The sequence below is a fragment of the Ochotona princeps genome, chromosome 2 (assembly GCF_030435755.1).
Source record: "Ochotona princeps isolate mOchPri1 chromosome 2, mOchPri1.hap1, whole genome shotgun sequence".
NCBI classification, from domain to species: Eukaryota; Metazoa; Chordata; class Mammalia; order Lagomorpha; family Ochotonidae; genus Ochotona; species Ochotona princeps.
In genome coordinates, this window is record NC_080833.1 from 487,178 (window position 1) to 510,764 (window position 23,587).

Consider the following 23,587-nt stretch of genomic DNA (forward strand, 5'->3'; position numbering starts at 1 on the left):
GACCTCGCCCCTGGGAAGGACCAGAAGTGGGACACCCATTGACCAGCAGAGCTTGCGGTGGGACAAGAGATCTCCCAGGCACCCAGGAGGGCGGTGCACATGCCCAGCCCCTCCCTGCAGGGCCCCGCACCCCAGGACCCTAGGTCTGGCTCTCCAGGCACATGCGGTCCCTGGGGAACTGACCCAGGGTCAACGCTGAGCCTCTGTGGCGGCCAGCCGCCTCAGCTGACATCGTGGGCCTGGATGTCCTTTCTGCAGAGCTGAGCTGAGCGGGCCTGGGGCTGGGAGTGGTCCCGGCAGGCGCTGGAAAACCCTGTCCATCCCCTCAGAGTGACCGTGCGTGCGTCCTCAGCCTTGTCAACGCCCTAGAGCCTTCCTGGACAGCACCGCCAGCAGCACCCAGAGCCCACGCTGGCCACCCACACAGGTGTCAATGTGATCCTGGCTGCCCGCCGTCCAAACCTGAGCCAGTGTTCACCTCACCTTCTTCACTCTGCAGCCCAGGGGCCCAGGCAACACCCTGCATCAGCTCCAGCCAGCAGGTGCAACCCCTTCACTCTGGGTCCCCCCCGGGGCTCAGCCTGGTCCCCCGGATCAAGCAGCAGGCGTGCCTCTCCGTGCTGTCCACAGAGGCTGGCATTGAGGTCCAGCTGCAGAACTGAAGCTCTGGGACTCAGCATTGGCCCAAGGCCAGCCCCTACCCATGGGCCAGACTGCAAAGCACAGTGGAAGCCCCACCCCCACAGGACAGTTTGTGGCCTGAACAGCACGGGCAGTGGCTGACCCCTTGTCAGTGAGCCTGAGCCAGCTGGAGCAGTGCTGTATGCTGCAGGCCTTGGAGTGGACTCGGGGTCCTGGAGTGGGCGCAGAGCTTCCCATCTGTCCAGGCTACCCAAGGCTCGGCTGGGCCACTCACTGGGCACTCGAAAATGTCCACCTTGGCTTTGGCACTCACTTGGGGTGGGGATGGAGGAGTGAGGCTTGGGAGGCCTTGGAGTGGGCTCAGGGGGTCCTGTAGTGGGCTTGGAGCTTCACGCCTGGCCAGCCAGTGTCCTGCTAACAGCCCTGAGGGAGACCCTCTTCTCCAGCTGCTGTCTGCCCCCTGCTGGCAGGTACCCAGCACTGCAGTGGCCCCGCTCTGGCCTGGGGGAGTCTCCTAGGGCACCCCCCTCCAGCTCACTGCTTTTACCAGGGTTTGTCTGGGCACACAAAACATGTCTCTACCATGGGGTCTTTTTATTTTTTAGGTCTTAAAATTTGTACTTGAAAGAGGTACAGAAAAGAGGAACAGACCCTCCACCTGCTGGTTCACTCTCCAAATGGCTGCAACTTCCAGGACTGGGCCAGGCTGAAACCAGAAGCCAGAAGTCACACCTGGGTCTCCCATATGGGTGCAGGGTCCCAAGGCTTTGGGTCATTCTCCACTGCTTTCTCAGGCTCCAAGCAGGGAGCTGGATAGGAAGTAGAGCAGCCGGACAGAAACTTGTGCCCATATGGGACGCTGGAACTACAGGTAGTCTTAGCTAGCCACCAGGAAACTTTCATCCAGCCATCAGCAGAGCCCTGCTCCTGGGTCCCTGGCCTCACTCCTTTGTGGTGCCTGGGGGACAGAGCTGGCCCAATAAGAACTGGATCCTGGAGGTGCTGGCCCAGCAGGACCTCAAGTCAGTGCCAGAGGCGGGTCTTCCCTACAGGGGTGTTTTGGGTCCCCAATGAGACCCTCCTACCCTGAAGACACTGGGTACCCTGACTCTTCCATCCCCACCCTAAGTGGCAGGGCCAGGGTGGACATCTTCGAGTGGCCAGTTGGCCCAGCAGGGCCTGGGCTACAGTGGGCAGGGCCTGCAGTTCACCATTCCCTTGGAGGCCATGGCAGCATAGCCCTGGGCACCAGATCCGCCTACCTCACTGCCCACGGGTAGCCCCTGGCTCGACAGGGGGAGCTCCTGCTACTGGGTCTGGCCCTGCCTCCAGGCCAGCACACACCACAGTGAGGGACAAGCTAAGTCCGGGCCCAGCAGGCAGCACCTCCCACAGATGGTCTGGGCAGTCCTGGTGGAATTATATCACCAAACTCCACCTCCTGCCCCAGCATCTGAGGGACAGAAGCAGGGACACTCTGTGGACACAGGCTGGCCCTGGGGGGCCTGCATTGCCAGTAGCCCCAACAGGAACGTGCATGTGTGTGCAGTGTGTCCACAGGTGCGGCCAGGTGTGTACGCAGGCCGACCCTGGCCAGGGCTTTAGTGCCCCTGGCTGCTGCATCTGGTGGGGGGCCCAGGCCAGCTGACCCAAGCGCATCCCAGCATTCCTTGGAGAGGTCACACTGGGAGGTTAGGGGGACGCCACTGTATCCCAGAGTTGCATCCTGGGGTCAAAGGGCAGCGCCTGGGGCACCCCCGGGAGAGGCAGAGCAGCAAGCAGGCAGGCTGCGAGTGGCACAGGTTTATTAAGGAGGGGTGACAGGCGGGGGGGGGGGGAGGTCTGCCCACCAGCCCAGGGCCAAGGCAGGCAGAGGGAGGAGTCATGGCCAGCAGGCAGGGGTAGGGCCCCGGCGCCTCTCTGGGCAGCATTTGCATAGTGACCAGCTGGTTGGCCTTGGCCTGAGCAAGGCCCACAGTTGGGGAGGGGGACATGAAGGCATCGGTGGTCCCGCAAGACGAGGGAGGGACCCCTGGGCCTGAGGTGAGGCCAACAAGGGAGCAGGATAGACAGAACCAGCATCCGGGGCTTGGCAGGGAGCCCCACAGGGAAGCCATGGGGTGCGGTAGAGGAGCATTCTGCAGGAAACCCACTCCATGGCCTCGGGCAGAAGCACCCAGGATGGGGAGCTGTGGGCACAGGCCTCTGAGAGGCAGGCACAGGGCCTATGTGGCTACCCAGCGACCTGCAGGGCTGAGGGCCCAGGACGGAAGCTGGGGTTGCCAAGTGAGGTACTGGGGTCCCCCGACGGGCCAGCCCTGCGGGGTGCTGGTGGCCAGCCACCAGCCCAGGCTGGAGGGGACGGGTGGGGGGTCAAGGCTTGAGTGGTTTGTGACAAGAGCGACCCGGGTCCCAGGAGTGTTACCTGAAGACAAGGCCCCCAGGGTGGGGGAGGGGCACCAGATAATGCAGCACCTGCTTGGGGGGGACCGTGGGGGCTACCAGAGACTGAGTGTCAGGGTCCCTCTGTGTCCCTGGGCCTGCGTAGTGTAAGGTAGGAACAGCAGGCAGGTGGGAGCCCCCAGGCACCCACCCCTTGGCGGGGAAGGGACCCTAGCCCTCCCCTAGGTGCAGGCTGATGAACTCTTGCAAGCACCTGCGGTACTGGAGCTCGGTGGGGCTGCTGCCTGCCAAGGAGCCCGGCTGGCCCGGAGGTGCCTCAGCCTCTCTCATCTCCTCGGCCATGCGTGCCAGACGGAGCCTGCAGCAGGGTGCAGAATGAAACACCGGGCCCACCCAGCCCACCTGGCCACAATCCGCCCTTCCCTGGACCTCTGGCACCCTCCAGCCCTCACAATGTGACAATGTCCGCGTTGGCCGCCTGCACAGCGATGCTCAGAGGGTCCTGCTGATCCTGGTCCAGTGCGCGCTGGTCCGCGCCCCGCTTCAGAAACAGGCACACGTGGCTGCGGACCGGGCAGGGGATGTCAGGGGTTGGACCCAGATGGGGAGAGGCGTGGGGTCTGGAGCCGGTGCACTCAGCCGGTGCGGCCCAGGAGCGTGGCATGGTGCAGGGGTGCACTCACCCGGTGCGGCCCAGGAGCGTGGCATGGTGCAGGGGTGCGCGGCCGCGGTTGTCCCTTTGGTTCACGTCTGCCCCATTTTGCAGGAGGAACTCACACACGATCAAGGAGCCCTGTGGAGCCATGTGGCTCAGGTGGGGCTCCCCGTGCACCCTACCCCCAGCCCTGGGAGCCACGCACATCTCACCCCCAGCACAGCCTGCACCAGCGGTGTCCTGCCCTCATCCTCCGCGTCCGCCCAGTTGACCTCCGCCCCGTGGGCCAGTGCTGCGGCCAGCGCAGGGAGGTCACGTGTGCGTGCCGCACGGTTCGCCAGCAGCCCAGGGTGCAGCTCCCGCACATCGGCCAGGCCCCAGGCCTCAGCCTCGGTGTCCCCGTCTGCTTCACCACTGGACTCCTCCGACCCTGCACCCTCTGTGGGGAGGGGGCCCATCAGAGGCTGCAGCCCTGGGGCTGGGCAGGAGCTGAATGGGACGAACAGGGGCACGTACCCTCCTCCGTGACGCTGTCCACCACCACAGAGCCCGTGCCAAAGGCCAGGACATCACAGCTGCCGCCCAGGCCGCTGTCACTGCTTAGACCTGTAGTGACGAAAAGAGGCTGCTGCACATACGGGTTCCAGCTCCTCCTGGGAGCCCCCGGGGAACCCCCATAGATGCCAGAGGGCCCCAGTTGGGCCCCCAGCCCATCCCTGCCCACAGAGGACAGCATGCAGGCTGCAGGGTCCTGCACAAAGGCTGTACCTGAGACCCCTCTCCAGAAAGCGAGAGGCACCTGCACCCTCCCTCCGCCATCCAGGCCCAGTTCCAGGTGCAGCAGAGGACAGCGGACAGCCTGCCTGCACTTACTTCGCGGACCAGCCCCGCTGGCCCCCGTGTCAAAGTAGGAGAACAGAGAGTCCAGCTCGTCTGGGCAGAAGAGGGAATCCCGGCGGAACCTGCGCTCCAGCGTGCCAGCTGCGGGGATGGAGCACGGGCTCAGATGGGGCACAGACCTCCCTACCCCAGCAGTATCACAACCCCCCGGGGCCCGGGCCCGCCCTCCCACCTGAGGACAGAGCAGCCATGGAGGGCAGGGCAGGCTCCTGCCGGACCCTGTGACGAGTGGCCGGGGCACGGGGCGAGCTGTGGGGGCGCGGCTGCTTCCGTGCTCGCCAGCGGCGAGGGGCCTCCCGCACAGGGGCGCTGGGTGGCTTCTGCAGAAACTTCTTCTCCACGTACTTGTCCTTTATCCAGGCCTCCTTGTCTTGCCTGGACCAGGGGCAGGCGTGAGGTGGCGCTTGGCCCAGGCTCCCCCCCAGCCAGGCTGGGCTGCGGGGGCTTACCTGGGGCTGCTGGCGGTGGGCTTCCTGCTGCCCAGACATTCGCACTGGGCCTCGTAGATCCGATTCACCATCCCGTTTCCAAGCTCACACATTAGCTGGTGAGACACAGCCCATGGGGTCAGCCCTGGGCGCTGCCCAGCCCCTGCCCTGACCTCGCCAGGCCCCCCCTGCTCCCCAAACCTTAAGCAGCTCAGGCTCCCAGGAGTCCAGGGTCAGGGATCGCACTTTGGAGCAGTGAACACCCAGGCTCCTGGACAGCAAGGGCGAGGGATCAGCCGGGTGTGGCCCCGCGCCAGGCCCAGCCCTCCCCAGGGCCCGCCCCTCCCCAGGGCCCGCCCCTCCCCAGGGCCCCGCCCCACCTGTGGATGCCTGAGCACTCGATGCAGAGAAGCACACCCAGGTTGATGCTGGCCCAGCGGGGGTCTGGCTGCCCGCAGTCCCCGCACTGGCCGTTGCCGGCCACGCCCTGCACACGCTGCAGCACGCTCTCGCCCTTGGCACTGCGGTCCCGAGTGTCCGTGGCTGAGTCGATGCTGCTTGTGGATGGAGATGCGGTGCGGTCCAGCCTCTGGGAAGACCAAGAGAGGTCACTCAGTCCTGCCCGGGGCTGTAGTCTCAACCTCCTGGGCGCCACTTCCCCTCGGCCAGAAGGGCCAGCATAAGCTGGAGCTGCACCGCCCCCACCCCTACACGCTACGTGCACAAATGGCAGGCCCAGCAGGTGTCGTCACAGGGCCACACCTCGCTGTAGCAACTGTCCGGGCTCTCACGGTAGGCAGAGGCGATGCTGGCTTGCACGGCTTGGACCCAGGCCTGGCGCAGCTTCTCTGAGTCGGCCTGCAGCATGCAGCTCCTGGGGGGAGGGGCCATCAGGCTGGGCGGGCAGGGACTCCCCCCACCCCAGCCCGGGCCAGGCTTCCTCACTTGGCGGGTGACACCACCTCGAAGCAGAACCTCCGCTCGATGTCTTCACAGGGTTTCACGGTACACAGGCGGAGGTCGTCCACCACTATGGTCAGTGCGTCCTGTGGGTGGCACCACAGTGCCCACACTCAGTGTGGCCCAGCCCCGGGAGGCCTGCATGGTACCCATGCAAGTATGTCCAGCTCACAGTGCCTGGTTAGAGCCACGCCCCGACACAACCACCCCACAGCCCAGAGCCACATCCCGACATACCCACCCCAAAGTCCAGAGCCACATCCCGACATACCCACCCCAAAGTCCAGAGCCACATCCCAACATACCCACCCCAAAGTCCAGAGCCACATCCCAACATAAACACCGCACAGTCCAGAGCCACATCCCGACACACCCACCCCACAGCTCAGAGCCACAACCCAACACACCCACCCCACAGCCCAGAGCCACATCCCGACACAACCACCCCACAGTCCAGAGCCACATCCCGACACACCCACCCCACAGCTCAGAGCCACAACCCAACACACCCACCCCACAGCCCAGAGCCACATCCCGACACAACCACCCCACAGTCCAGAGCCACATCCCGACACACCCACCCCACAGTCCAGAGCCACATCCCGACACACCCACCCCACAGCCCAGAGCCACATCCCGACACACCCACCCCACAGCCCAGAGCCACATCCCGACACACCCACCCCACAGTCCAGAGCCACATCCCGACACACCCACCCCACAGCTCAGAGCCACATCCCGACACACCCACCCCACAGCTCAGAGCCACATCCCGACACAACCACCCCACAGCTCAGAGGCACATCCCGACACACCCACCCCACAGTCCAGAGCCACATCCCGACACACCCACCCCACAGCCCAGAGCCACATCCCAACATACACACCCCAAAGTCCAGAGCCACATCCCAACACACCCACCGCACAGTCCAGAGCCACATCCCAACATACACACCACACAGTCCAGAGCCACATCCCAACATACACACTGCACAGTCCAGAGCCATGCCCCCACACACCCACCCCACAGTCCAGAGCCATGCCTGACACACCCACCCCACGGCCCAGAGCCACATCCCAACACACCCACCCCACAGTCCACAGCCATGCCATGACACACCCACCCCACAGTCCAGAGCCATGCCTGACACACCCACCCCTGCCCCAACAAACCCTGAGCCACACACTGATATGTCCACCCCATAGCCCACACCCAACACGCTTCACTACAGCCCAGGCAGGGAGGGTCTCGCCCACCTTGAGTTTTTTCTGGTAGACCAGCTGGCTGTTCTGGATGGAGAACCAGCGCCTGGATGGGGGGACAGGACAGGGCAGTGAAGCCGGACCGGCTCTCATCCACACAGCTGCCCCAGCCCTGCCCGGAAGGCTCCTCACCGGTTCCACGTCTTGAAAGCATTGCTCGCCCTCTTGAAGAGGTAGCCTTCCATGACCACACCACTGGGCGCGTCCACGTCAAACTCCACCTTGGACTCCTCATAAGAGAAGTCCTGGGGACACAGCCAGCCCCATGAGCCCCACCATGCCATCCTTGTCACTGGCAGCCCCGGCCCCTGCCCCAGGTTCACAGCTGGGCTGGCCTGCACAAGCCCATCTCCAGCGTAGCGACTGGGAGGAAGCTGCCCCTCCCGCCCTGCTCCCAGGCCAGCTCCAAGCACCCAGCAGAGGGCCCCACAGCCCCAGAGGCCTGTGTTGTGCCGCTGGGCAGGCAGGCCAGTGGAAGGGAGGCCAGCCACCTGCTCTTCATGCTGGGGCGTGGGGAGACAGTTGCTGCCAATCAGAGGAGGGAAGTGGGGAGGAGGCGGGGCCTCTGGGAGGACGGCTGAGGGAGGTGTCCGTGGTGCTGAAGTGGCGGAGGTGGGCGGCAGGTCCAAAGCAGAGGCCTCGCCCAGAGGCCCCCACCACCCGCCCCAGAGTGGACGCTCACTCACCTGCAGCAGTGTCTGAGGGGCCGTGCCAGCGCCAGTGGGAGGGAGGAGAGAGCCAGTGAGGGATGAGGGACCGCCCTGCCCGACCCAGGCTGGGCTCTCAGGTCCCAGAATAGTTACTCCTCCCCCTGAAGCCCACTGACCAGTGCCCGGGGCTGGCTAGGTAAGCAGACACCCAGGCAGGACCTGGGGGCCCCCATGCTGTGGACAGGGACAACCTGAGGCCCCCCGCGCCACACTCCAGCCGACACAGGTGCACGGGCAAGGCTGGGGTGTGGTGAACGGAGCCACCCAGGGGCGGGGCTCACCCGCTGCTGGATGGCAGCATGCTTGCGCTCCATCTCACGCTTTTCCACGGCAGAATCAATCACCAGCTGGTCCAGCTGTTGGGGGGGCAGCATTAGGAGCACCCTGGACACCTCCCTGAAACCCTGAGACCCAGCCCAGCCCCAGCCCTCTCCAGGCCCACCTCAGAGGCCAGCTTCTTCATATAGGGATCCAGCTGCTGCAAGAGGCTATAGCCTTGGCGGAAGAAGCTGTGCTGCGCGTGCATGAAGGACAGCATCTGGGGGGACAGGACAGTGATGGGGGGACGGGACAGTGATGGGGTCAGGATAGTGATGGGGGGACAGGACAGTGATGGGGGGACGGGACAGTGATGGGAGGACGGGACAGTGATGGGGTCAGGATAGTGATGGGGGGACGGGACAGTGATGGGGGGACGGGACAGTGATGGGGGGACAGGACAGTGATGGGGGGATGAGACAGTGATGGAGTCAGGACAGCGATGGGGGGACAGGACAGTGATGGGGGGTGAGGACAGTGATGGGGGAACAGGACAGTGATGGGGTCAGGACAGTGATGGGGACAGGACAGTGATGGGGGGACAGGACAGTGATGGGGGTCAGGACAGTGATGGGGTCAGGACAGTGATGGGGGCAGGACAGTGATGGGGGGACGGGACAGTGATGGAGTCGGGACAGTGATGGGGGGACAGGACAGTGATGGGGGGTGAGGACAGTGATGGGGGGACAGGACAGTGATGGGGTCAGGACAGTGATGGGGACAGGACAGTGATGGGGGGACAGGACAGTGATGGGGGGACAGGACAGTGATGGGGGGATGAGACAGTGATGGGGGGACGGGACAGTGATGGGGACAGGACAGTGATGGGGTCAGGACAGTGATGGGGTCAGGATAGTGATGGGGGGTCAGGACAGTGATGGGGGACGGGACAGTGATGGGGACAGGACAGTGATGGGGTCAGGACAGTGATGGGGGACGGGACAGAGATGGGGACAGGACAGTGATGGGGACAGGACAGTGATGGGGTCAGGACAGTGATGGGGACAGGACAGTGATGGGGTCAGGACAGTGATGCGGGCAGGACAGTGATGGGGGGACGGGACAGTGATGGAGTCAGGACAGCGATGGGGGGACAGGACAGTGATGGGGGGTGAGGACAGTGATGGGGGGACAGGACAGTGATGGGGTCAGGACAGTGATGGGGACAGGACAGTGATGGGGGGACAGGACAGTGATGGGGGGATGAGACAGTGATGGGGGGACGGGACAGTGAAGGGGACAGGACAGTGATGGGGTCAGGACAGTGATGGGGTCAGGATAGTGATGGGGGGTCAGGACAGTGATGGGGGACGGGACAGTGATGGGGACAGGACAGTGATGGGGTCAGGACAGTGATGGGGTCAGGACAGAGATGGGGACAGGACAGTGATGGGGACAGGACAGTGATGGGGTCAGGACAGTGATGGGGTCAGGACAGTAATGGGGACAGGACAGTAATGGGGACAGGACAGTGATGGGGACGGGACAGTGATGGGGACGGGACAGTGATGGGGTCAGGACAGTGATGGGGACAGGACAGTGATGGGGACAGGACAGTGATGGGGGGCCAGGACAGTGATGGGGGGACGAGACAGTGATGGGGGGACGGGACAGTGATGGGGACAGGACAGTGATGGGGTCAGGACAGTGATGGGGTCAGGATAGTGATGAGGGGTCAGGACAGTGATGGGGGACGGGACAGTGATGGAGACAGGACAGTGATGGGGGACGGGACAGTGATGGAGACAGGACAGAGATGGGGACAGGACAGTGATGGGGACGGGACAGTGATGGGGACGGGACAGTGATGGGGTCAGGACAGTGATGGAGAGACAGGACAGTGATGGGGACAGGACAGTGATGGAGAGACAGGACAGTGATGGGGGATAGCATCTGCGGGACAGCATGTGACAGGCAGAATAGCATATGGGGGACAGTGTCTGGAGGACACATCTGTGGGGCTCAGGTCTGTGGGGAACAGCATCTGGGGGACCCAGGACTGCAGGGGACAGTGTATGTGGGGCACAGCGTATGGGGGGACACTCTCTGGGGGACAGAGTCTGGAGGGACAGTGTCTGGGGGGCTCAGGACCGCAGGGGACAGTGTCTGGAGGACAGCATGTGGAGGGACAGTGTCTGGGGGCTCATGTCTGCCATCAGCACGCACAGAGTCCAGGATCTCGAACTTCTTCTTGGCCTGCAGGACGTTGATCTGCCAAGGGAAAAATGGCCAGAGAGGGCTCAGGCCCAGGTCACCTGCCCTGGAGGCTCCTCCTCTGTCCCAGTCGACATCCCCTGGATCTGCCTGGGCTCCTTTTCCCTGCCCACCTGCAGCACATAGTCCAGTGCCAGGTGGCGGAAGCACTTCCTCGTGAGGGTAAGGGCTCCTGTGGCCTCCTCCACCTCGTGGGGACGGTGCCGGGGGGCCTGGGCGTTCCTGGCCAGGGAGAGCTCTAGGTCCTCGCGCACCTTGTCAAATTGCTTCTTGGTGTCCTTGAACTTGCGCACATCCCTGGGGATCAGGGGTCCCAGATGTCCTCAGGCCTCCTGCCAGACCCTCCCACCCTGTGCACCCCCAGGTGAGCCCCAGGGCAGGACTCACTCTCGGACGAAGTTGTGCAGCTGTTGGCGCACAGACCTCTGGGCCTGGTCGAACAGGATCTGAGAACAAGGGTGGCTGCTGGACATGACCTCCACCCCAGGGAGGACCAGCTGGCCAAACGGGTGCTACCCACAGGCTGCCTGGGAGCTAGGCACACAGCTGCTCCCAGTGCCCAGAGCGTGGGTGCTGCTGCAGACCCAGGAGCTGTATTCCCCAGGCCTAATGCCCGCCATGTGAGCCCTGGGCCTAGTGCACCTCTGTCAACTCCAGAACTGAAGCTGCCTCCAGTGGACAGTCCTGCCCATGCTGGGGCCCGGCCCGCCCCCAGCTCTGCCTCTGGAACTCCCATCCGCCCTGGCACTCACCACGTGGTGGTTGGCCATCTCCTGGAGGCTGTCGCCAAACCGCTGCAGACACTCCTGAGGAGAGGCCACAAGTCCTGCTGAACCCATGCCTCCCCTGAACCCCTCCGCGCTTCCACCCGAGGTCAGAGATTAGCTGGCCCTCACCGAGATGACCGCATCGCCCTGGCACTGCTGGGACAGGTCGCGGACACCGCTCACGAAGAGCCTGCTGGTGGCTACGTATGCCTTGCCAGCCTCAATCATGCTGCTGCACAGCTTCACCAGCTGCAGGCCACAGGAAGAGGCAGTGAGGGCCGCAGCCCCGGCAGAGGATGGGGTGCCCGGGATTCACCTCCAGAACACACCTGGTCGAGCTGGGAGGCTTGTGCTGCCCTCCTGGCCAGGCAGGACACTGGGCGGTGCCTGGCCGCCACACGCCCGAGTCAGGACACTGGCCAGAGGCCCTCCTTCCACCCCCAACAGAAGGAGACTGTGAGGAGGAGGGCAAGGGGTCGGGGGGAAGGCCCAGTTCCCAAGCTGGCACACACATTCTCACACTACACATGCATGTCCCCACAAAACACACATGTTCATGTGGCACACGAGTCCAGCTACTCAGTCACCCCGGGCAGGCCCCTCACCTTGTCCAATTTGGCTTCGATCTCAACCACGTCAGTTTCTACCTCATCAATGGTGGCCCTGGAACAAGCCAGGCAGGATGGAGTCAGCAGCAGCTCTGACTGGAGCTTCCCCTGCCAGGTCCAGCTGACAGGGGCTCCTGGCACCACCAGTGCCCCCAACAGGAAGTCACACCGTCCACCACCCCCGCCTGGGCTCTGTTGGGCCCTGGTGAACAGCAGGTGTGGGGACCGTGGCCAGGGCTCTGAGTCCATCCTGTCTTTCCACTTAACCTTCTGGACAGTAGACTGCCCACCGTAGCCCTGACCTGCTGGCCTGTGCTCTCAGCAAGCAGCCTGAGGCCACCGACTCTGTATGCTGGCCAGCCCAGACAAGCCCACTCCCTCCAGCCTCACAGTGCAGCTGCCACGGAGCCAGGCAGGGAGGGGTTAACACATGACATCAGTGAATCCCAGGAAGGCCAGTGGCAGCTGGATAGGGCACGTGATAGCCCCCCAACACACATTCTCTCTGTGTCTTCTGAGTAGCAGGAAGCAGGGCCCCAAGGCCAGCATCCCGAAAGCCTAGCGGCGAGCTCAGCTGGCCAGCTGGGCCCACCTGGCTGCCCAGGGATGTGTCCAGAGCTTGCAGGCGGGCCACCCCCAGCTGCCCAGGCCTAGGGGTGGGGCCTGGGTCACGTGGAGCACAGCCTGCGTGGCCTAATTCTTCAGAGCTGGGGCTGAGGCCAGCTCAGGCCGTCGGGGGGCCTGGAGGGGTCTCCAGGACCCCTCAGCACGAGAGCATGTGGTCCTGGCTCAGCCTCATGCATCCCAGCACAGACCTGGGATGGGGGATCCAGCCCTACCCACAACCTAGACAGGATGTGCCAACGTCTGCCCAGGTGACACAGTCCTGACCCCCGAGGGTCCCAGCTCAGGCCCTGACCCATCTCCTCCCCCCGCCCCAAGGGTCCCCCTTCAGACCCTAACCCTGAGGGACGCCTGTCCCCTAACCTGGCTCTCTCCTGGAGGGTCCCAGCTCAGGCCCTGACCATCCCTCCCCTATGAGGGTCCCAACTTCCCCACCTTCAGGTAACAGAGAAAGAGCAGAGTTGAGGGGCGGCCCCTGGAGCCCAGCCCCCTGGGCAGGTGACCAACGCGCTCACCAGCACTGGTGGTGGCTCCTCAGCCTGGAGGTCCTCCCTGTTCCCTTCCTGCTGTCCACCCAGGGTTTTCCCCAAGCCTTGGGGACAGGGAGGGGGACAGGCCCCTCCACCAAAGCTGTGACTCAGCGCGGGAGCTCCACCCAGGGAAGGGCACCCCTTCCCAGCTCCCAGGCACCCCACCTCCAGCATCCTGTGGCCACAGGCTGGGTACTCCTTCCCAGGGCTGGGGGTACCCCAGATTCTGCACGCCCCACTCCCATTGAGAAGCTATAGTGACCAAGAGCCCCTCTAACCACAGCGCAAGCCTAAAGCCCAGCACCAGGTTGCTCTGGCCCCTGGGCACGGCACAGAGGTAGGACCCTGTGGTGGGCAGGCTCTGGCACCCCCACAGCACAGGGCGGGGGCCGGGTGTCCAGCCAGGAGGCCCTGCCCAGGGCGGGGTCCACCCTCACCCCCCACCCGGCCCCGGGCTCCCAGGGACGCAGCTGTCAGGCCGCGGGCCGGGCACACACGTGTCCGGGCGCCCACCGTGGCCCGAGCAGAGGTGCACGCCCAGGACCCGGCCCCATCCCCGGGACCCGGGGGCCGGGAGGGCGCGGCAGACCCCGGCCTGGCGGACGTCCACTCGGGAGGCTCGTCTTTGTTCCGGCCCCTCGGGCCCGGGGGCGGGGCGCGCCCGGCTTTGTCCGGAGCCCGGTCCCCGCGGCCCGCGCACCTGAAGCGCGGCGAGTCCTTGATGCACTCCTCGAACTCCACCGTCATGGCTGCGGCGGCCGCGGCTCCCGCCCCGAGGCCCGCGGCGCGAGCGAGCGGGATCCCCGGCCGGCCCGGACCGCCGCCCCGCCCCGCCTGTCACCGCCAGGGAGCGTCGCCCAAGTGTTCGCCGCGCGGCCGCGCCCGCCCGCCGCCCTGCCGGCCGGCCCGCAGGCGGCACTTTGCCCCGCTCCCTCGGCCGGCCCCGCCCACGGTGCGTGCGCGCTCTGGGCCACGTGCGGCGCTGCCACGGCCATGGGCTCGGCCGCGGGCGGGCGGGCGCGCTACCTCGTGTACTTCCAGTACGTGGGCACCCACTTCAAGTAGGTGCGGGTACGTGGGCACCTACTTCAAGTAGCTGCAGGTGGGTGGGCTACCTCGTGTCCTCCCAGTACGTGGGCACCTACTTCAAGTAGGTGCGGGTGGGTGGGCTACCTCGTGTACTTCCAGTACGTGGGCACCCACTTCAAGTAGGTGCGGGTGGGTGGGCTACCTCGTGTCCTCCCAGTACGTGGGCACCCACTTCAAGTAGGTGCGGGTGGGTGGGCTACCTCGTGTACTTCCAGTACGTGGGCACCCACTTCAAGTAGGTGCGGGTGGGTGGGCTACCTCGTGTCCTCCCAGTACGTGGGCACCCACTTCAAGTAGGTGCGGGTGGGTGGGCTACCTCGTGTACTTCCAGTACGTGGGCACCTACTTCAAGTAGCTGCAGGTGGGTGGGCTACCTCGTGTCCTCCCAGGACATGGGCACCCACTTCAAGTAGGTGTGGGTGCGCTATCTCGTGTCCTCTCAGTATGTGGGCACCCACCTCAAGCAGATGCCAGGCAGGAAGGTGGCTGATGCAGTAGCCTCCACCCACTTACTCTCCTCTTTCCGCAGCGGGGTTGCAGCTGTGAGGGGCACCCAGCGTGCTGTCGGAGTACAAAACTACCTGGAGGTGAGCCTGCGGGCGGGGTGGTTAGGGAGCCCCAAGCCCAGGGACCACCAGCCTGCCTTTGCTGTCTCCCCACAGGAGGCCGCAGGGCGGCTGAATTGCCTGGCACCTGTCAGGTTCACCATTTCCAGCCGCACCGATGCTGGGGTCCACGCCCTCAGCAACGCGGCGCACGTGGACCTCGAGCGTGGCCCGGACCAGCCGGCCTTCTCCCCGGAAGTCCTGGTCCAGGCCCTCAACACCCACCTGAGGCACCCGGCCATCAGGTGAGCCCGTGGTGGCGGTGGCAGTGGTGGTAGGGACATGCCCAGATCTCTTGGGTCCAAGCCACCCCTGCTACCTCAGGGTCCTGCAGGCCTTTCGAGTGTCCAGTGACTTCCACGCCCGCCATCATGCCACAGCCAGGACCTACGTGTACCGGCTGGCCACTGGTTGCTCCCAGGCAGAGGAGCTCAGCGTGTTTGAACGACACCTGTGTTGGCCTCTTCGGGCACAGTAAGTGTAAAGGGTGCGTGGGCCCACCTGGCTGCACCCCACCCCACCCCTGACTGCTGGCCTGGCTCCCTGCAGCAGCCTGGACCTGCCGGCCATGCAGGAGGCAGCTCGGCACCTGCTTGGGACTCATGACTTCAGTGCCTTCCAGTCGGCGGGCAGCCCATCCAGCAGCCCTGTGCGCACAATGAGACGTGTGGCTGTGGCCCCCAGTCCCAGCGGCCCCCTACTGCTCCCCATGGAAAGCAGGTAAGCAGCACTCCTGGAGGGCCCATGTCCCCGCTGCAGCAGGCACATGCTGCTCCGTGGGCTCTTGCCCTGGTGGGGGTCTCACTGGGCTTCTGGTTCACATGCAGCCCAGTGGTGTGAACCGAGGCGGGCTGTACCTCCCACTGGTCGGCCCCGGTGGACGTTCCTGATCTCATGACAGGAAGCTGCAGTTCTGGAGCCTGGAGTTTGAGAGCCAGTCCTTCCTGTACCGGCAGGTGAGTGCCCCCTCCCTGGGCCCCTGGGGCGGACTAGGGCTCCATGCCAGCGTGGGCTTTGGCTCCCAGGTACGGAGGATGACGGCTGTGCTGGTAGCTGTGGGACTGGGCACCCTGACGCCTGCCCAAGTAAAGGAAATTCTGGACAGCCGGGACCCACGGGGCAAATACCAGGCCCGTGTGGTCCCCGCCCACGGCTTGTTTCTGAAATCGGTGCACTATGGAGGCCTTGAAGACCCAGGTGAGGCCCGCCCTTCTCACAGCCCTCCATGATCCTGGCATGTGTCCCCTGTGGCCTGGGGGAACAGTGACCCAAGCCAGGCGGCTTCTTATAGGAGCTGCAGGTGACCCTGGACACGCTCAAGACCTGGCCGCTGCTCCTGGAAGTACGTGAGGTGTGCCCACCACTCTGGACGCCCGGCGCCCTGACAGGAAACAGCCAAACTTTAGTTGTTGCTTTTACTGGAAATGTGAGGCACCACCCCAGGATGGTGCCCAGGGTGAATAAAAGGCCAGGAGGCTCTGAGGTCAGACCTCCTCTTTAGCCACAAACACCGAGGTCCATGTCTTCCCAGGTTCAGGGTCTAGATCCCAGCGGTGGTGGGGCGGGGCAGCTCGACCAGGTGCCGGGGACCTGGGGTGGCATCGCCAGGTAGAGGCATCAGTGGATGCCGGGTGCCAGGGGCAGCTCAGCTGGGTACCTGTGGCAGCCCCTTCTTGAGCAGCGCAGTGAGGTAGCTGCCCAGCTCCTCGTCCTGCAAGGGGGCAGAAGCCTGGGGTCAGCCCATGCCGGCAGCAGGACAGGGAGGGGCCCCACAGCCATGCCCCTCACCTGGTAGGTCCAGGAGACCAGCAGCACCTTGGTGCTTGGGTCCTCGGAGTGGGCAGCGGCCTGGATCAGGATGGACTCAACAGTGACGGAGCCGTCAGGGAGGTGTTGCACGCAATGGTCCTTCAGGACACTGTGGGGAGGGGCCGTAAGACCCTGGCACAGGCTGCCTACCATGTTGGGGGCAGGCCGGGCGGCCGGGGGCCCATCACGCTGGGGGCAGGCCGGGCGGCCGGGGGCCCACGATGCCGGGGGCAGGCTGGGGGCCGGGGGCCCACCTCTTGAGGTGGCTGTAGACGTGCAGGGCTGTTTCCTGCTCCTTGCGTGCGTCGTGCAGGTACACGCGGCAGGTGAAGCGCAGCTGGTGCTCTGCCAGGCCCAGCTCTTTGAGGGCTTGCTCAGAGGACACAAGCCGGAAGTTCTGCAGGGCAGCAGTGGGTCAGGCGCACAGGAGACCCCCGACAGTCCCACCCAGGGTGCCCAGCAGCACTCACCCCATCCTTCATGATCAGGGTACCATGCAGGAGCCGGGGCCTTTTGGCCTCTGGGAGCGACACTGCAGTGGGCAGGCATGGTCAGCAAGTCCAGCTCACCATCCACCCCCGTACCCACCACTGCCCAAGCCACCTGCCCCTGCCCCTCCAGCAGTCTCCCCTAGTCTTGCATAAACCCTGAGTCACCTCCCCCCCACACCCCCCCTACACATACCCTGGGCCACCTCCCCCCGCACCCCCGCTGCACACACCCTGGGCCATCTCTCGCTTCAGCAGTCCCAGTGAGATGCCCACAGGGATGCTGGGATTGGTGGGCAGGGTCACCGTCTCCCCGTTGGCTGGCATGTAGCAGCTGACTCCTGGGGGGGCAGAGTGGGCCTCAGGCTACAGCAGCTCTCAGCCAGGATGCCCACCCGCAGCTGGTGCCCCGGCTTACGGAACTCCTGTTCGATTTTCTGCTTCAGGAACTCCATCTTCTTGGCCTCACCGTGCACCAGCAGGACACTCTGTGGCTCTGCCTGGCCCACCAGCTGCATGATGCCCTTGGCATCTGCATGGGCACTGAAGGACATGTACTCTACCTGCATCCTGACCTCCAGCTGCAGCACAGGGCACAGGCTGGTCACCCAGAGGGCCTGCAGCTGGCCCGGCCCAGGGGGTGGCGGGAGGGGACTCACCACCTGCCGGCCCTCCATCTCTAGCTTGCGCTGCCCACTCAGGATCTTGTGGCCCACAGTGCCCTGCACACAGTATCCAGGCATGATAACCTGGGGACAGGTATAGGGTCAGCCCCAGGAGCTTCCTTCCAGTAGCAGGCCTGGGAGAGCGGGACACGGGCCCACCTCTGCTGCCTCCAGGCCCGGCTCTCACCATGTTCTTCTCGTTTCCTGCCCATTTGCGGAAGATCTGCAGGGACTGGCCGGCGTGTAGCATGCCTGGCGTGGCGAAGACAACCTGTGGGGATGCGGTGGGGACAGACAGGGCAGCAATGCCCGTTGGCTCATCCAGATGCCGCCTCCTCAGCCCAGGCCTGCGGGCAGGGGGCCCCTTGCCCCAGCCCAGGGAGGGACTGCCAGGAGCCCCAGCCCCAGGCCTTACCATTGGCCCTGGGTTGTCGGCAAAAGCACGGTCGAAGGCCTTGATGTGCTTGAACTCGAACATGTTCCTTTGCACGAAGGTCTTCCTGATCTTCTGGTTGGTCCAGGTGATGAAGAGCTTATAGTAGTGGTTGGCCTTCTCCGTGAGGCCCGTGGAGAAGTAGATGGGCACCTTCAGGCTCATGCGCTCCCTGGGGGCCCATCGGGGTCAGCAGCACCACGGCTGCGGAGGACACGGCCCGGGAACCCACCACTTCCGCTCCCCGCCCCCAGCAGGCAGCAATGGCCACGGAACCTACCAGAAGGTTTCCAGCAGAATGCACAGCTCCTGGGCGCGGCCCAACGCGAAGACAGGGATGAGCACCTGGAAGGGCGGGGAAGGCTCAGGCAGGGACCTCAGCGTCACCCCCGCCAGACATGCCAGCACCAGCCTCCGAGCAGGCGCGGGCTGGGGCGGCCCCGAGGGCCTCGGGCCCACAGCTACCTTCCCACCACGCTCCACGGTCTCGTGCACTTTCTTGAGGAAGTCCCGCTCACGGCAGCGCTTGGAGTCACGTATGGTGGTGGCGTAAGTGGATTCAGTGATGAGCAGGTTGGGGCGGCACTTGTCGATCCAGGCGGCTCTGCAACGGGAGGCTGCACCGTGACCACCCGCAACCCCACAGGACAGCCCTTGGGGTGCGGCCAATGCCCTGGCGACTCACCCCAGATGCCGGTCAGGGGTCATGTTGTAGTCTCCCTGTGAAGGAAATGGCGATGAAGGGGGCACGGCGTGCCCAGGAAGCCCCCCGGGGCCAGGCCCCACTGACCGTGTAGACCACGGACTCTGAGCCCACTTTGATCTGGAACATGGCTGCTCCCAGCACGTGGCCAGCGTAGTAGGCCTTGATCTCCAGTTCCTCGTCCACCTGGGCAGGGGAGAGGGGGCTGTGAGCCTCCGTTTCTGTACAGCCCCCAGCTCTGCCCCAGAGCAGGTAGTCCTGAGAAGCCGGGGCTCTCGCCCCACTAGGGCCTAGGCAGCCGCGCAACCCCTGCCTTCTGTGACGTGTGCCTGGGGGCAGCAACAGCTCGGCATCGGAGGCCTGGCCTCCAGCCCTGGCCGCTGCGGCCTTGTAAGGAGTGAACTCACCAACAGAAGATCCCACTTGCTCTGAGCACACCCCCCGAGTTCTTAGACACGGGGTCCAGGCACCACAGTGGTGGGCAGCGGCCATGAGGAGGCCACGGGAGGGGTGCACAGGTACTGGGCTTCATTGGATCAAAGGCCGGACAGACCTTGGTGCCACCCAGGGACCACAGGCCAGGCCCCAGCCCAGCAAGTAACGGTTTGTATATGGTTGCACGTCGCACACCACGGCCCAAACACTCACTAGACTGAGGCCTCCCGCGGCTCCCCATGGGCTCAGATACACAAAGGTGACCATGGGCCCTTGGGCCTGTGCCCACCAGGGACACACAGCCAACACCCCAGGCTGAAACCGACTGGGCCAGGACCCAGTGGACGCCCCACAGCCCCGCGGCCAGGACCCAGTGGACACCCCACAGCCCCGCGGGCCAGGACCCAGTGGACGCCCCACAGCCCCGCGGGCCAGGACCTGGACGGTCTGGTGCAGGTGGACTGCCACCACCTTTTTCATGCAGTCCTTGATCATCTGAGAGGTAAAGAAGTTGGCCTCGCCCTTCTTGTCCACAGCGATCTTGCGGTAGTCCTCCAGCAGGATGGGGCAGATGGCCTGGGTGGGGTGGGTCATATAGATGGGCCCGTCGTAGCCGACCATCTCACTGAAGTAGGGCAGCGCTCCGCAGTGATCCAGGTGGAAGTGGCTGGGGTGTGACACGGGACCCGGGTCAACCCTGCGCCCTTCCTGTCCGACCCCCACCTGTGGGGGGTGGGCGGGAGAGCTGCAGAGAGAGCCCACCTTCCGGAACGGCCCACTAGGGCTGCCACCTGCTAGGGCAAGGTGCAGTGGGGACAACAGGAAGGCCAGGCAGCTGGGCGCGGCCTGTAGCCCCTGGCCAAGAGGACCCCAAACCAAAGAGGCTGCAGGGAAGGTAGGGGCCTCCAGTGGGGAGTCCCAGAGCCAGCAGTGAGGGGAGGGGGAGAGGAGGGGGGAGGGGAAGAGGAGGGGGAGGGGGAGAGGAGGGGGAGAGGGGTGCATTCCCCCTAAGGGGACACCAGTACCCGGCTGCCTCACGCAGTGTGCTGGGAGACCAGGGGAGGGTGGTCACTGGGGACAGGCCCTGGTGCAGGGGCTCCACGCAGTAGCTGTCCCAGATGCTCTTCCTCCTCTATGGCACCTGGGGCAGCAGCCAACGCCCTCAGCTTGGGACACCGCCACCACGAGGGAACCCTGGAAGGAGCTGCTGGCCTGCGTCGGGACGAGGCCTGGCCAGGGTTGCCATACAGATGGACAGAAGAAATACCTCTCTCCCTCTCTCTCTCTCCCCCTGACTGTCTCTCTCCCTGACTCTGTCTCTCTCCCCGTCTCTCCTCCTCTCTCTGTCCTGCTCTCTTGCTCTGCCGTGTAAGGCCAGGGAGGACACCCCTCAGAGCCCCCGGCGCCCTGGGGTGACCCCTCAGCCCCCCACCTGATGATGACGCAGTCCAGGAAGTCCGTCAGCCGGCCGTTCTGCGTGATGTAGGAGAAGTCGGGAAAACGCCGCTGCGGGGACACGGACACGGGCGGTGGGCGCGGGCGGGCGGCGGGGTCCAGGGCCCGGCACCCCACCGCCTGCAGGGCCCCCGGCGCGGCGCTCACGTCGTCGTTGAAGCCCATGTGCATCCCGCAGTCCAGCATCACGTTCTTGCCCCCGATGGACACCAGGATGCAGCTGCGGCCCACGTCCTGGCCGGCTCCTGCTCGGGGAGAGCGCGGGTGAGGGGCTGCACGGCGGCCCCACGTGGCCTGCTGCGTCCTGCCCTGCACCCGGGCCTCCCGCTCACCCAACGGGGTGACCCTGATTTCGGGCATGGCTCCCGCGCCGCGGTCTCTCGCGCCCGGGACCGGCGAGGGGCGGGGCCACGGCGACCCTCCCGCCTCGCACTGCGCAAGCGCTGCGGACCGCTTTCGGGTCCTGTCGCCGGAAACGTGCGCCGGGGGCGGGGCTCCGGGTCCGGGCGCCGCAGAGAGGGGCCAGCTCATTGGACGGTCGGCTGCCAATCGCGCCGGGGGCGGGGCTCCGGGTCCTGGAGCGGAGAGGGAGAGGATCAGGTGATTGGACGGTCGGCTGCCACCCGCGCCGAGGGGCGTGGCTCCGGGTTCTGGAGGGAGAGGATCAGGTGATTGGACGGTCGGCTGCCAATCGCACCGGCGGGGCGGGGCTCCGGGTCCCGGGGCGGAGCGGAGACGGGCCGGGTGAGCAGCTCCGGCCCATGGCGGCGGCGGCCACCCGACCGGACGCCGGGCTGTGGCCGAAGACGCCCGCCGCTCACGTCAGCCTCCAGCTCAGCGCCACCCGCGCCTCCGGACCGCCCCGTCCCCGTGCTGAAGTGGGCACTTCCCGGAGCGGCCCCGGTAAGCCTGGCGGGGTCGTCTCCTGCGCGGACCCCGCCCCGCCTGGGCCGAGCCGCCCCGGGGTCTCGGCCGGAGCAGCTGAGCTTCCCGCCCGGGCCGCCCGGGGCCAGGCTTGCAGCCCAAGCGGTGTGAGCGGGGTGGATAGGTCCAGGGCGGCGATGGACAGGTCCAGGGCGGGGGTGGACAGGTCCAGGGCTGCGGTGGACAGGTCCAGGGCTGCGGTGGACAGGCCCAGGGCTGCGGTGGACAGGTCCAGGGCGGCGGTGGACAGGCCCAGGGCGGCGGTGGACAGGTCCAGGGCTGCGGTGGACAGGTCCAGGGCGGCGGTGGACAGGTCCAGGGCGGGGTGGACAGGCCCAGGGCGGCGGTGGACAGGCCCAGGGCGCAGTGCAGCCGCGCAGCTGGGCCTGCTGCAAGAGTAGTCGGATACTCAGGGCCGGGCAGCGGCGGGCGAGTTGCAGGCCGAGGGGCTGCATCGGGGAGGCCCCTCCTGCCCCTTAGGACTTGCTACCTGCTGCCCAGGGGCGATTCAGGTCGGGGCTGCCCAGGACGGCAAAGATGCCAGGACCGAGGGCTCAGCCGGCCGAGCGCACAGCCGGGCCGAGGGCACAGGGGGAGGCCCCGGGAACGGGTGACGAGCTGCGGCCTGCTCACCCTGTGCCTCAGTCCGGTCTGAACATGGAGGAGCCTGGGGTGGACTTCAACCTGAAGATGGTGCTGGTCAGTTTCAAGCAGTGTCTCAATGAGAAGGAGGAAGTGCTGCTGGACCACTACCTCGACAGCTGGAAAGGACTGGTCAGGTACGCGCTGCTGCCCTAGGCGGCCTTGCAGCCAAAGCCCCGCTGGGAGGGTCACCCCATGGGGAGGGGAGTCACTGGCTCCGCCCACATAGCCAGGCGCTCCGCCCATATCGTTGCGGCCCCGCCCGCAAACCCAGATGCTCTGCCCACTGAGCTGCCGGTCCCGCCCACATGGCCAGGTGCTCCTCCCACATAGCCAGGCGCTCTGCCCACTGCGCTGCCGGCCCCGCCCACAGAGCTGTCCCCACCCACGGTGCTGCCGGCCCCGCCCACATGGCCAGGTGCTCCGCCCACAGCACCACTGCCCCTGCAGGTTTCTGAACAGCCTGGGCGCCGTCTTCTCCTTCATCTCCAAGGACGTGGTCTCCAAGCTGCACATCATGGAGCGGCTGCGGTCCGGCCCCCAGGGAGAGCAGTACGCCAGCCTGCAGTCCATGATGGCTTACGAGACAGGGAACCAGCTGGTGGATGTGGACAGGCGCTCCCGCCACCCTGATTCGGGCTGCCGCACGGTGCTGCGGCTACACCGTGCCCTGCGCTGGCTGCAGCTCTTCTTGGAAGGCCTGCGTACTAGCGCCGAGGATGCCCGCCCCTCAGTGCTCTGCACTGACTCCTACAATGCCTCTCTGGCCGTCTACCACCCTTGGATTGTGCGTCGGGCTGTCACCGTGGCCTTCTGCACGCTGCCCACACGCAAAGCCTTCTTGGAGGCCATGAATGTGGGAACCCCTGAGCAGGCTGTGGAGATGCTAGGCGAAGCCCTGCCCTACATCGAGCAGGTGTACGAGGTCTCCCAGGCGCTCTATGCCCAGCACTCCCTGCTGAATCTGCCTTAAGCCCAGGGTCACCCAGTTCCCACACCCATGCGGAGCTGGGCCCACAAGCCTTCAGCGGAGCTCTAGGTCCCTAAGAGGGTGTCTGCCACGGCCCCCATGAGTCGAGCTTCCGGGAACAGAGATGGGCAGCTGGTTGCCCGCGCTGTGTGTCAGCCAGGCCTGTGAGCTGCTGCCTGTCAAACGGCTGGAGGCCCCAGGCCTGGCCTGCCTGTGTGTCCTTCCCGGGCTGCCCCTCCAGTCTGACAGCTGGCCTGGCTTGACCTAGCCAGGGCAGAGCACATGGCTATGTGGGCGGGACCAGCAGTGCTGTGGGCGGAGCACCTGGCTATGTGGGCGGGGCATCT

General features: G+C 65.6%; 4 protein-coding genes across 5 annotated transcripts; 2 read left to right on the forward strand and 2 right to left on the reverse strand.

Moving 5' to 3' along the window:
* Nucleotides 1–2,416: 2,416 nt before the first annotated feature.
* On the reverse strand, nt 2,417–13,863 carry ACAP3 (ArfGAP with coiled-coil, ankyrin repeat and PH domains 3). Its single transcript, XM_058674099.1, has 24 exons — nt 13,723–13,863; nt 11,866–11,923; nt 11,390–11,509; nt 11,246–11,299; nt 10,881–10,939; nt 10,607–10,790; nt 10,446–10,490; nt 8,404–8,499; nt 8,243–8,317; nt 7,938–7,949; nt 7,384–7,496; nt 7,246–7,297; nt 5,974–6,074; nt 5,791–5,902; nt 5,409–5,617; nt 5,230–5,299; nt 5,050–5,144; nt 4,773–4,975; nt 4,574–4,681; nt 4,217–4,306; nt 3,913–4,139; nt 3,729–3,838; nt 3,498–3,608; nt 2,417–3,403 (listed from the first exon to the last, which is right to left on the reverse strand). Exons 1-24 carry the CDS (start codon nt 13,767–13,769, stop codon nt 3,256–3,258), a joined length of 2,499 nt encoding a protein of 832 aa, XP_058530082.1. The 5' UTR covers nt 13,770–13,863; the 3' UTR covers nt 2,417–3,255.
* A 118-nt stretch (nt 13,864–13,981) lies between these two features.
* On the forward strand, nt 13,982–16,096 carry PUSL1 (pseudouridine synthase like 1). 2 transcript variants are annotated; one of them, XM_058660760.1, is made up of 8 exons: nt 13,982–14,062; nt 14,641–14,698; nt 14,774–14,961; nt 15,041–15,190; nt 15,266–15,436; nt 15,618–15,672; nt 15,742–15,913; nt 16,008–16,096. In XM_058660760.1, exons 1-8 carry the CDS (start codon nt 14,016–14,018, stop codon nt 16,064–16,066), a joined length of 900 nt encoding a protein of 299 aa, XP_058516743.1. In that variant the 5' UTR covers nt 13,982–14,015; the 3' UTR covers nt 16,067–16,096. The 2 variants fall into 2 exon arrangements, with proteins under 2 accessions (XP_058516743.1, XP_058516742.1); XM_058660759.1 differs by having other exon boundaries at nt 13,992–14,083.
* A 38-nt stretch (nt 16,097–16,134) lies between these two features.
* INTS11 (integrator complex subunit 11) lies at nt 16,135–21,193 on the reverse strand. The gene is made up of 17 exons (XM_004599519.2): nt 21,037–21,193; nt 20,852–20,949; nt 20,682–20,755; nt 19,688–19,916; nt 18,902–19,000; nt 18,797–18,831; nt 18,577–18,715; nt 18,392–18,456; nt 18,094–18,283; nt 17,866–17,949; nt 17,673–17,762; nt 17,432–17,594; nt 17,247–17,354; nt 16,996–17,057; nt 16,780–16,922; nt 16,505–16,634; nt 16,135–16,427 (listed from the first exon to the last, which is right to left on the reverse strand). The coding sequence occupies exons 1-17, from the start codon at nt 21,062–21,064 to the stop codon at nt 16,362–16,364; spliced, it is 1,803 nt and encodes a 600-aa protein (XP_004599576.1). The 5' UTR covers nt 21,065–21,193; the 3' UTR covers nt 16,135–16,361.
* Nucleotides 21,194–21,395: 202 nt separating this feature from the next.
* CPTP (ceramide-1-phosphate transfer protein) lies at nt 21,396–23,387 on the forward strand. The gene is made up of 3 exons (XM_004599521.2): nt 21,396–21,607; nt 22,274–22,407; nt 22,721–23,387. Exons 2-3 carry the CDS (start codon nt 22,286–22,288, stop codon nt 23,241–23,243), a joined length of 645 nt encoding a protein of 214 aa, XP_004599578.2. The 5' UTR covers nt 21,396–21,607; nt 22,274–22,285; the 3' UTR covers nt 23,244–23,387.
* The last annotated feature ends 200 nt before the right edge of the window (nt 23,388–23,587 follow it).